Genomic DNA, 12,906 nt, shown 5'->3' on the forward strand with positions numbered 1-12,906 from the left:
TCACCTCTACACACAAGCATTACACGCTCCGTGTCCCCATCAGAGCACACTCAAAAGCGGTTACTGAACACTCGAGTGTTAGAGTCAATAAATGCGCTCACGAATACGTGCGCGCGCCCATTCTCTGCCCGCTCTGTCACACGGCCAGCAAACACTTCTCTGTATGTAAGTCCCATGCCCGTGACTATGCTTGCGTATCACTTAACAGACGTGACGCTTTCCCCATTCACCTCAATCGGGAAGTCACTCACAGAACAGCCTGTCCATGCTGTCTGCGAGCAGTCCAGCATAAGCACAGTAAGCGTGCTCGCACATTCTGTTCAGCGTGCTGTGTGCGGCAATCAGAGCGATTTGGCCACTCACCCTCTAATATTACGCTTCAAAGCGTGGGAAGATATTCCAGGGATATCCGAATGGGTGTTAAGCACAATAAAACAGGGCTATTTGCTACAGTTCGATCGCCGTCCTCCTCGCTTCAGAGCGCGGCTCGAAACTACTGTGAACACGGAAGCAGCGTGCATGCTTCGTTCAGAAATAGCAAACCTTCTGTGCAAAAGGCCCATAGAGAGAGTGCCGCCTCCCCTGAGCGAAGTCGGGGTTTTACAGCCGTTATTTTCTTGTCCCCAAGAAAGACGGCGGCCTCAGACCAATATTAGATCTCAGGGTTTTGAACAAAGCGCTTGCAAAAGACCGTTCAAAATGCTTACAACCAGCAAACTCCTCGCGCATGATGCGCCAGGGGACTGGTTTATTTCTCTCGATCTGAAAGATGCATACTTTCAGATTCAGATAAATCCCGTCACAGGCCATTCTTGAGATTCAGCCGACGGCCAGGTTTATCAATACACCGTCCTTCCGTTCGGCCTGTCCTTAGCACCCGTACTTTCACGAAGTGCATGGACGCGGCGCTCGCACCCCTGCGGAGTCAGGGTTTGCGAATTCTGAACTATTTGGACGATTGGCTGATTTTGGCACAATCACATAGGAGCTTCTGTCTCACAGGACAGTTCTCCTCAGTCATCTGAACAGTTTGGGCCTTGCAGTCAATTGGACCAAGAGCTCACTACAGCCCAGTCAGACAATTTCCTTCCTTGGAATAGAACTACACTCAGTGGCAATGACGGCTTGCTTATCTACACTGCGCGCGCGCCGTGTGCAGCGACTAGCCGCGTCATTTCAGATGAACAGCCTCACACCTCTGAAGAAGTTTCAGAGAGTGCTAGGCTACATGGCCTCAGCCGCAGCAGTACTTCAACTGGGTTTACTGCGCATCGCCCGCTTCAGCATTGGCTAAACACCTGCGGCGTCTCGCCGGGCTTGGGCCACAGGCCGCCAGCCAATCAGTGACTCAGACCTGTATTTCAGCTCTGCAGCCCTGGACAGTGGCCGAGTGGTATCAGCGGGGAGTGATGATGGGAGCTGTATCTCGCCGAAAAGTCATCTCGACAGACGCGTCCAACACGGGTTGGGGCGCAGTCTCGCGAGGGCTCTCCGGTTTTTGGCCTATGGTCAGTTCAGGAAAAGCTCCTTCACATAAATTGTCTGGAAATGATAGCGGTCGATGCACGCTGCGTGCGCTTCCTCCCGATCATTCAGGGTCACCACGTCCTGGTCCGCTCGGACAACAGGTCTGTGGTATCCTATCTAAACCGTCAGGGCGGTGTCAGATCCAGGAACCTCTTCCATCTGACGAAACGCATACTGAGTTGGTCCCAGCGCCACCTGCGCTCGCTGAGGGTGACGCGCGTGCCAGGCCACCTGAGCGGCGGCCCAGACAGACTGTCCAGAGACAATATTCCCCAGGGGAATGGTCCCTGCACGCTCAAACAGTCCAGACGTTATGGCGCATATTCGGCAGAGCAGAGATAGACCTCTTTGCGTCAGAAGAGAACTCTCACTGCCCAATATTTTTCTCGAGCGAGGACGCGCTGGCCCAGGACTGGCCCAACCGCCCGCTTTACGCCTTCCCTCCCGTCTCGCTATTGCCACAGGTAATGCAGAGGATCAGGGAAAGGCGCCACTCGGTGCTCCTCATAGCCCCTTGCTGGGAGAATCAAACATGGTTCCCGGAGCTTACGCAGCTGTCACTGACAGCGCCGTGGCCCATCCCAGTGAGAGCAGATCTCCTCTCGCAAGCTCGCGGAACGATCTGGCATCCCCACCCAGAGCGCTGGGCGCTACACGCGTGGGTGATCAACGACTACCCGTCGCTTTGCCAGAAGGAGTAATAAACACCATCATACACGCTAGAGCCCCCTCCATGAGAAGAGACTATGCGTCAAAATGGTCTGTGTTTTCAAAATGGTGCACCGACAGAGACCTGGACCCACGGACACTTGCACTCACACAAAGAAACAAACATCACTTTATACAGAATTTTAAAATGTCAAATTTATATTTTCATAAATTACCTTTCATAAAGGCCCCCTGAATAATTAACTGCATTAGCTGGGGGAGGATTACTTTCATATGTAAGCAAAATTAACATTAGAACTGAAATATAACCATACCAATCGGAACTGAATCGCAAAATCTGTAACAATACCCAGCCGTAGTTATGAGGTTCTTTCAAGAATTATATTTATGTCCTATGCTGATGTTTTTGCAGACCAGTAGTTATAAACACTGTTGAAAATGCCCTTTATAAAACACTGTTGTGTTACTGATCTGTGTAAATGAACCTCTCCTGTTCTGTTCTCAGTGCGGGTCCTAAAGGAGACAACATCTATGAGTGGAGATCCACTATTCTTGGCCCTCCAGGTTCAGTGTATGAAGGAGGAGTGTTCTTCCTGGACATCACATTCACACCAGACTACCCCTTCAAACCACCTAAGGTAACATCTTTATACCACACCACAATTACATGCTCAGGCCCTTTAAGGGAATGTTCCAGGATCAATCGAAAGCATTTGTGGCATTATGTTGATTTACCACAAAAATTTATTTGGTCTTGTTCCTAAAAAAGCAAAAATCGAGGTTCCAGTGAGGTCCTAACAATGGAAGTAGAAATGTTCATGTGTCTATGCTTAATGTGTCTTATTTTTTTATATAATAATTTAGTTCATAAAGGTGATGATAACAGTGACTTCAATCCTCTATATGTAAATATTCAACAAAGTTATAGCCTACATATGATTCAGATTATGGGTTTTGGACACAGAAGAACATGGAGGAAAAAAAACTGCAACTATCGTATTGATTTTTTCAGATAAGTTTCAGATAAGCATCTATCGGCACTGATTAATCGGTAAAGCCGATAATAAATAAGTGAATCATTTATGTGAATTGCCCAAAAGAACCCATTTACTTAAATGATTCAGTTTTACCAGCACTACATGAGCAAGAGAGGACTGTTTAGGTCATCCATCAGCTCCATTGCAGTATTCACAATACCATGTGACAAATATAGCAATTTGTGTATACAGTACTACAGTATTACTCGTTAAAAAATATAGCTCATTAGGGAAACGCTACACTTGTGAAAATGGCTTTACTACTGTCACACTACTGAAATTTAGTTTGGTTAGTAGTGACACTTTAACTTTTATTGAACTACTCCTCAACACTAACATATACAACATGCAGTCTCACCACAGATAGGATGATTTCAGCAACTTTACGGCTTAACAAGCATTTTAAGCATTGCAAGCCCTCTGGTACACTTGGTCTATGGACATTTACACAGTTTTTGTTTGTTTTTTACAAGAGATACCAAGAATATTGTTCAAAATGAAGCAGGGTCGTAAGGGAAGAGGAAGTTGAGGGGGAATGTGCAAACTTAGATTTTCTGATAAGGAAAGATAAGATAAGAAAGAATGTGGTTTAACTAAATAAGCACAGCAGCAATCTATCTCTGATAGAAGAAACTATAAACATATATGTAAAACTTATAAACAGGTGCATGTCATTGCATTAGATAACAATTACATATATGAAAGCAGGTGTCGGCTCTGATCACATCCTACTCAATCTTTTCTCAGAACTTCACTTTACGCTGCCATTAATGACTTTTAATCTTGGGGATTTTAGTGGATGGAAGTCAGTACCCCTCATGTTTACAGAGGGGTCCTAGCAGAGTTACCTCTGGTGGAGTTAAGCATAGGGATGGGCGATAAAACGATATCGATATTTATTGAAAAAACAAATCCTATATCAGTGATAAACTTTGGAGTAATTTTCGATATTCTACATAGTGTTTGCTAAAAAGACAAGAAGTTTGGCAAATGTATACACACAACTATCTAACTGAATCACAGTCATTAAATCAGCCAGTTAGGAATTATTTGCTGGCTAGCGGCTACACCACTTGCAACTTAACCTTCCAGCCAACCCTTCTGTTGAGCACAACATCACCATTCAGCTGGATTCATCTCCAATAACACCTTCCATAACAGTCAGAAATCTATGGGTTCAGTCAATTGTCATAACTAGAAAAAATGTCTAAAAACACATCTTTTCCATGAACACTTGACCATGCTCTCATAAAAAAAAAAATATATATATATTGTTCTTGTTGCAGTCTAATTTGTCTTGGATAGTATTATTCTGATGCAATTGAAACTTTTGATGCAGCCCTTTTTGTACTACTGTCTCCTTAAGATGAATCATTTGTTGTATTCCTCTTTTGTAAGTCGCCTTGGATAAAAGTATCTCCCAAATTAATAAATGTAAATGTACGTAGCCCTGCTGTCATATTAACCAGTAATGAGCCGGTAGCTAGCACCTAGCAATGTAACTAATACAATATCGTTGTGAACCGCACAAGATTGCACCAACAATGCAATACAGCTATTGGCTGAACACAACAGCAACTCTGACATCAACCCCATTGCTGTTTATTTAGTTAAACGTTTTTTCATGATCAAAGTGTTTCTTCTTGTGATGTTTATTGGTGGTTGTCAATCCAGTTTCATTACTGACACCTACTGGGCTGGAGTGTGAAGTGTTTCAGTGGAGACAAATGCCTGCAGAAGACAATGAAATTGGCGAAATTTCATCGAAAAGAACCAAAAACTAAATAAAAACAAAAAACTATTTAAACCACATTACAGCTCAATTAATACACATTTTAACAGAAGAATTCATGTGTTTTTATAAAATTACAGGTGAAACTCGAAAAATTTGAATATCGTGCAAAAGTTCATTAATTTCAGTAATTCAACTTAAAAGGTGAAACTAATATATTATATAGACTCATTACAAGCAAAGTAAGATATTTCAAGCCTTTATTTGATAGAATTTTGATGATTATGGCTTACAGCTTATGAAAACCCCAAATTCAGAATCTCAGAAAATTAGAATATTACATGAAATCAATAAAAAAAAGGATTTTAAATACAGAAATGTCGGCCCTCTGAAAAGTATAATCATGCATATGTACTCAGTACTTGGTTTGGGCCCCTTTTGCATTAATTACTGCCTCAATGCGGCGTGGCATGGATGCTATCAGCCTGTGGCACTGCTGAGGTGTTATGGAAGACCAAGATGCTTCAATAGCGGCCTTCAGCTCTTCTGCATTGTTTGGTCTCATGTCTCTCATCTTTCTCTTGGCAATGCCCCATAGATTCTCTATGGGGTTCAGGTCAAGCGAGTTTGCTGGCCAATCAAGCACAGTAATACCATGGTCATTGAACCAGGTTTTGGTACTTTTGGCAGTGTGGGCAGGTGCCAAGTCCTGCTGGAAAATGAAGTCAGCATCTCCATAAAGCTTGTCTGCTGAAGGAAGCATGAAGTGCTCTAAAATGTCCCGGTAGACGGCTGCGTTGACTCTGGACTTAATAAAGCACAGTGGACCAACACCAGCCGATGACATGGCTCCCCAAACCAACACAGACTGTGGAAACTTCACACTGGACTTCAAGCATCTTGGATTGTGTGCCTCTCCATTCTTCCTCCAGACTCTGGGACCTTGGTTTCCAAATGAGATGCAAAATTTGCTCTCATCAGAAAAGAGCACTTTGGACCACTGAGCAACAGAACAGTTCTTTTTTCTTTAGCCCAGGTAAGGCGTTTGACATTTGAAGCCCATGTCCAGGACCCGTCTGTGTGTGGTGGCTCTTGATGCAGTAACTCCAGCCTCAGTCCACTCCTTGTGAAGCTCCCCACACATTTGAATGGCCTTTTCCTGACAATCCTCTCCAGGCTACGGTCATCCCTGCTGCTTGTGCACCTTTTTCTTCCACACTTTTCCCTTCCACTTAACTTTCTATTAATGTGCTTTGATACAGCACTTTGAGAACATCCAACTTCTTTTGCAATTACCTTTTGAGGCTTTCCCTCCTTGTGGAGGGTGTCAATGATGGTTTTCTGCACAACTGTCAGGTCAGCAGTCTTCCCCATGATTGTGAATTCAACTGAACCAGACTGAGAGACCATTTAAAGGCTCAGGAACCCTTTGCAGGTGTTTAGCTGATTAGAGTGTGACACTTTGAGCCTACAATACTGAACCTTTTCACAATATTCTAATTTTCTGAGATTCTGAATTTGGGGTTTTCATAAGCTGTAAGCCATAATCATCAAAATTATATCAAATAAAGGCTTGAAATATCTTACTTTGCTTGTAATGAGTCTATATAATATATTAGTTTCACCTTTTAAGTTGAATTACTGAAATTAATGAACTTTTGCACGATATTCAAATTTTTCGAGTTTCACCTGTATAAGCTTCAAATTTCCTCCTTTAAACCCTCCAAAAATTTACCCCATTCACTTCCATAGTAAGTGCCTCACTGAAACCTAGATTTTTGCTTTATTTTATTTATTTTTTTAAAAGAGGGATGTCTAAATATTTTTCATAGAAATCAACGTTATGCCACAAATGCTGTCGTTTGAGATTAACTTGTGTTGTGTAGTTGTTGTATTGGAAGTGTCCAGATATATGATGCTGTGGCTCTTTATTGAATAAAATGCATCAAATTTGCTGAAGAACAATTTTATACTGTTATACTTCTGATTGTGCACTGCATGCTGAAAGTTATGATTGTTGTTTTGTTTTGAAGGTGACATTTCGTACAAGAATCTACCACTGTAACATCAACAGTCAGGGTGTGATCTGTCTAGACATCCTGAAGGACAACTGGAGTCCAGCGCTCACCATCTCCAAAGTGCTGCTGTCCATCTGCTCCCTCCTCACTGACTGTAACCCTGGTAAGATAACACAGACACATGGATGTTTTGACATCAATGTAGTAAACTAAGCTCTTGTTAGCTGGTCCTGGGCTGATGCTCCAGTGTTTGTCAGTATGGCCGTATGCTGGAGCTCCACCTGTTTGACCTACACTAAAGCAGACGCAGTTACAGGTGTGAGCATAGATACAGACGCTTCATGCTCATGTATGATACTGCATACACATGTTTTATAATTTCTGAGGAATAAAGTAATGGCTTTTCCACAAAGTTTTGTTCCAAAACCTAATGAGCTGCCTAACAGCATTTTAGGGTTACTGCCTGTTAAGAGCTTCTCAGTTCAGTCACTTCCAGTCAGCTCCATTTCTGTTTAGATGCTGCAATGAAAAGAGCTGCCTATGTAGGCAGCTCACTAAGTTTTGGAACAGAGTGCATTATTCTGAACACACATTTGACTGTTTTTTTCCAGCTGATCCTCTGGTAGGAAGCATCGCTACGCAGTACACAACCAACAGACCCGAGCACGACAGGATAGCCAAACAGTGGACCAAACGCTACGCCACATAATTGACTCCTGCTGCAGAGTGCTGCCTGCCGGACATCTCTGGGATGGGGGGGTTAGAAGTAGAAGGAAGTATGAGGTGGGGGGTGGTATCCAGCTATAGGGTAGAGATACAGGGTGGATTTTATGATGGAATTTAAATTCCTTTTTCAATTGTTTTGTCTTATTCCCTGCGAATGTTTTTGTTGTTGTTTTTACTTCATTTTGGCTCGAGTAGCATCATGATTTGACAGTAATGGATCTGTTGTAAATTGATTTTAATTGGAGCTCCTTAATTTTTGTCAAATGAAATCTCAGCATGAGCCTGCCCCAAGATTGTTCAATGTATGTATTTTCCCCACCAATAGTAAAGTTGAAATTGGTGTACACAGTCGCGCAGCGTCTTTCATGGCTACATTGGTAATAACAAAACAAGGGAACAGTTCAATGACAATGAGCATTGATTTTGTAAAACAAAATAAAAAAACAGATTGATATTTCACCCCCCTAAAATCAAAAGAAATTATACTTTGCATAAAAAATGAAGACATGACATCCCAGTTTGCACTGTTTCTTTAAAACAATATCCTAAACTCACGACAGAGTAATTCTGTAAAAAGTATCTAATAATTAACTATATCTATTATATGTTATTATTTCAGGAGCTTGTTTTCTATAGAATGATATTAATCTCATTATTATTAATGAATGCACACACAATTATTCATGTACTAGATACATGTTGTGAATGTATTTTACTAACCACAAACAAATGCCATTTGATTTGAATCTGTGGAATTCGGGATTGAATGATTGTGCAGCGATTTGTACAAATACAGACATGTTTGCAAATAAACATGTTCTGTTCTACATTAATAAATCAAAAATTGCTCATGCAAAAATGAATCCGTGCATTTGTGGATCAGAAGACACGCGTGCATTTATTGACATCTTGTTCGAATCGATCGTGTTCGGTTCATTTGGATTTTGAGACTTCCTTTTACGCAGTTTACAGCATTCCACCCACACATACACACACACAATTAACTGAACAAGCCAGTGCTATTCATTAACGTGAACACGATTCGTAAATGTGTGTCACTATACAATGAAACAAATGCTCTTCAACCGGTGTCTGTAGAATTAAGAATTAAATAAAGTCATGTTTGTGAGTATAAATGTTCTGCTTTGTATTAAAGTGTGACAATTTCCGCGTGCAAAAAGGAATCCGTGCATTTGTGGATCAGGCGACACGCGTGCATTTATTGATTCCTTGTTCGAGTCGATCCTGTTCGGTTCATTTGGATTGAGACTTGTTTTCAGCACTTTCAGCATTGAGGATCCACACGCAACTGAAAGGCGAGGCAGGCAGCTACCACTAGATGGCAGTCGCAGAGAATTACCAAGTTGGCCTGCCCTGGTTTGAGAACAGATGATAATGGACATTTTGGCATTCTCCCGAAGAACCTTTAAAACATGGATAATACCATTTTAAACCAACAAGCTGGTTGGGTAAGTAACGCTAATCTTTTTTTCTTTTTTTTCTTTTATTGCATACTGAAAAGAAGAAAAAAAAAGTAACTTCCTATAGACTAGCAAGTTAAAAACAATGTACATTTGATATATTTGACCTATTAATTACATTTTATAAATATTCATTTGATGAGATATTAACAAAAACATGTTGGCTCTTCATTATGTATGTTAGATTATTGTTTAGAGTGCGTGCTGATCAGGGAGGAGAGAATGTTGGCGTGGCTCGTCTGATGTTTTCTGTACTTGGAGAAACTGCAAGAAAAACAAAACTAAGGACACTTGTGACAAATGTCAAAAGGTAGTGTGTGGGATCTACTCATGGAAGGTAGAGAGTACATGTGTTGACTGCGAGTAATCGATCCACAAGCGTCAGTGAATGATGTGCGGGGTTTGCCCCCAAAACAACCAGATGCCTTGTTCAAGTGAGCCCACTTTTAGGAGAATTCGTTCAGAATGATTTTACAGCATACTATTTTCATTATAGTTTTACAGCATGATATTTTTGCTCACAGTAAAACAAATATTGCTTTCTAAATCAGTTCGTTTTCCCACAGTTTAGCGAATGTTCATATTCTTAACTGTTTTGGCCATTTTGGGTTTGGCCTATATGTGTTTCATACATGTCTAAGGTTTTTACTATCCATTGAAATACACATTGGTGATGTTTTTATAAGCTATTGTATTGATTTGTTTTTATTTTACAAAGAAAATAATTTAATATAAATAATCAAAGTTGCATCTGTAATTAGCTACAACAGCAAGTTCTGTTATTTTCGATGAACTAATAAATTTTCACATTCATTAGAATTTAAATTTCGTGTCCTGGTGTTTATTATTAATATAACAGATTCATTTATTCATGGATTTTGATTCCAGTGGTGGCTGCATAGGATTGTTTCCAATTCGTGTTGTCCAAACATTTCCAATAACTCCAGAGCATTGTAAAGTCCAAAAGTCAACATGTTTTGAAAAAATATAGATTTAATAATTTCCCAAATTCACAACATGTTTTTATCTAACGAAATATTCAGCCTCAATCCATGTTTGTTGGCGTTTAGACTTTCAAAAACATTTTCACTGTGGTGAAAAAACATGCTGGACACAAAGCGAAGCACGCACCTTCCGGGGCAGTCTAGCAGTATACATATATTTTTTGTATAGTCTAGCACTATTATATATTACAAAAAAAGATTGTATTATATTGGACTACGTTCGCTCGGTGCTCCATTTAATCCATATTATTCTATTTTATTCTAATTGAGGATTTTGTTCGAGGAATTTGACATTTTTTAGGGTGATGACGTCATAAAATATGACGACAGACATTAGAAGCTTCATTCTAAAACCTCAATAGAAGTGTCGAATGTAAATATGACATGACATTTGGTACAGATGAACGGTCAGAATGACCGCTATGGCCATTCTAGTAGTTATAGAATATATAGAATATATTTATAATATATAAAATAAATTGATACAATAGCTTATAAAAACATCACCAATGTGTATTTCAATGGATAGTAAAAACCTTAGACATGTATGAAACACATATAGGCCAAACCCAAAATGGCCAAAACAGTTAATAAAGAATATGAACATTCGCTAAACTGTGGGAAAACGAACTGATTTAGAAAGCAATATTTGTTTTACTGTGAGCAAAAATATCATGCTGTAAAACTATAATGAAAATATTATGCTGTAAAATCATTCTGAACGAATTCTCCTAAAAGTGGGCTGACTTGAACAAGGCATCTGGCTGTTTTGGGGGCAAACCCCGCACATCATTCACTGACGCTTGTGGATCGATTACTCGCAGTCAACACATGTACTCTCTACCTTCCATGTGTAGATCCCACACACTACCTTTTGACATTTGTCACAAGTGTCCTTAGTTTTGTTTTTCTTGCAGTTTCTCCAAGTACAGAAAACATCAGACGAGCCACGCCAACATTCTCTCCTCCCTGATCAGCACGCACTCTAAACAATAATCTAACATACATAATGAAGAGCCAACATGTTTTTGTTAATATCTCATCAAATGAATATTTATAAAATGTAATTAATAGGTCAAATATATCAAATGTACATTGTTTTTAACTTGCTAGTCTATAGGAAGTTACTTTTTTTTTCTTCTTTTCAGTATGCAATAAAAGAAAAAAAAGAAAAAAAGATTAGTGTTACTTACCCAACCAGCTTGTTGGTTTAAAATGGTATTATCCATGTTTTAAAGGTTCTTCGGGAGAATGCCAAAATGTCCATTATCATCTGTTCTCAAACCAGGGCAGGCCAACTTGGTAATTCTCTGCGACTGCCATCTAGTGGTAGCTGCCTGCCTCGCCTTTCAGTTACGTGTGGATCCTCAATGCTGAAAGTGCGGAAAACAAGTCTCAAAATCCAAATGAACCGAACAGGATCGACTCGAACAAGGAATCAATAAATGCACGCGTGTCGCCTGATCCACAAATGCACGGATTCCTTTTTGCACGCGGAAATTGTCACACTTTAATACAAAGCAGAACATTTATACTCACAAATATGACTTTATTTAATTCTTAATTCTACAGACACCGGTTGAAGAGCATTTGTTTCATTGTATAGTGACACACATTTACGAATCGTGTTCACGTTAATGAATAGCACTGGCTTGTTCGTTAATTGTGTGTGTGTATGTGTGGGTGGAATGCTGTAAACTGCGAAAAGGAAGTCTCAAAATCCAAATGAACCGAACACGATCGATTCGAACAAGATGTCAATAAATGCACGCGTGTCTTCTGATCCACAAATGCACGGATTCATTTTTGCATGAGCAATTTTTGATTTATTAATGTAGAACAGAACATGTTTATTTGCAAACATGTCTGTATTTGTACAAATCGCTGCACAATCATTCAATCCCGAATTCCACAGATTCAAATCAAATGGCATTTGTTTGTGGTTAGTAAAATACATTCACAACATGTATCTAGTACATGAATAATTGTGTGTGCATTCATTAATAATAATGAGATTAATATCATTCCATAGTTTTCAGTACAGTTTTATCTTGTTGTTTAATCTTAGATATTCAATATATTTAATAGCTTAAATATGTTTGATAAATGTTTAAATAACTGTAAATAGTTTATACATTTTCTTTAAATATTTGAACATTTGGTTACATTATAATGGCATAATGTGAACTAAATGCCTTTTTTTGGTCTTAAGACAAAAATTTTCATTTAAAATAATAATAAAAATGTAGGAATTAACACTGCAACCAAATTCTTATTACTGTAAGCATTTTTACATCATGGTAGTATAGTGCTGACATCAATGTATGATGATTATAAGAAACTGCCTAAATTACACTACTTGGAATCTAATAAATATACCCATTGAGAATGAGAATGTACGATCTACTGTTAAATGACCGACTCCATAAGATCTACCAACTAAAAAAACACAGTTTCATTTAAAAAAAAAAAAGAAAATGCTTGTTGGGACCCCTGCATGTGTCCCCATGGAATTCAGCTTCTAATTAATAAAAAAATATATAATAATGTTCAATGTTTGTATCAATCAGTTTTAACATTAAACCAAAAACACCTACAGCACAATAGATTACAATAGCCAGGGCAATTAGCTTATTCTGATGACGAGTAAATATTGACCAGGAGGTTTTGTTTATTCAGTTGCCATGACAACTAGGTTTGCGCATACGCGCC

At 39.5% G+C, this 12,906-nt stretch overlaps 1 protein-coding gene across 1 annotated transcript in view; it reads left to right on the forward strand.

The window, feature by feature from the left end:
* The window catches only part of LOC127620021 (ubiquitin-conjugating enzyme E2 E1), a 46,467-nt gene extending 38,307 nt beyond the window's left edge, over positions 1-8,160 (forward strand). The window contains exons 4-6 of the mRNA XM_052093086.1: positions 2,702-2,834; positions 6,999-7,146; positions 7,595-8,160. Of these exons, the coding sequence (XP_051949046.1) occupies positions 2,702-2,834; positions 6,999-7,146; positions 7,595-7,692 (379 nt within the window). The 3' untranslated portion in view covers positions 7,693-8,160. The remainder of the gene's footprint in view (positions 1-2,701; positions 2,835-6,998; positions 7,147-7,594) is intronic.
* The last annotated feature ends 4,746 nt before the right edge of the window (positions 8,161-12,906 follow it).

This window comes from Xyrauchen texanus, chromosome 26 (genome assembly GCF_025860055.1).
Source record: "Xyrauchen texanus isolate HMW12.3.18 chromosome 26, RBS_HiC_50CHRs, whole genome shotgun sequence".
Lineage (NCBI taxonomy): Eukaryota > Metazoa > Chordata > Actinopteri > Cypriniformes > Catostomidae > Xyrauchen > Xyrauchen texanus.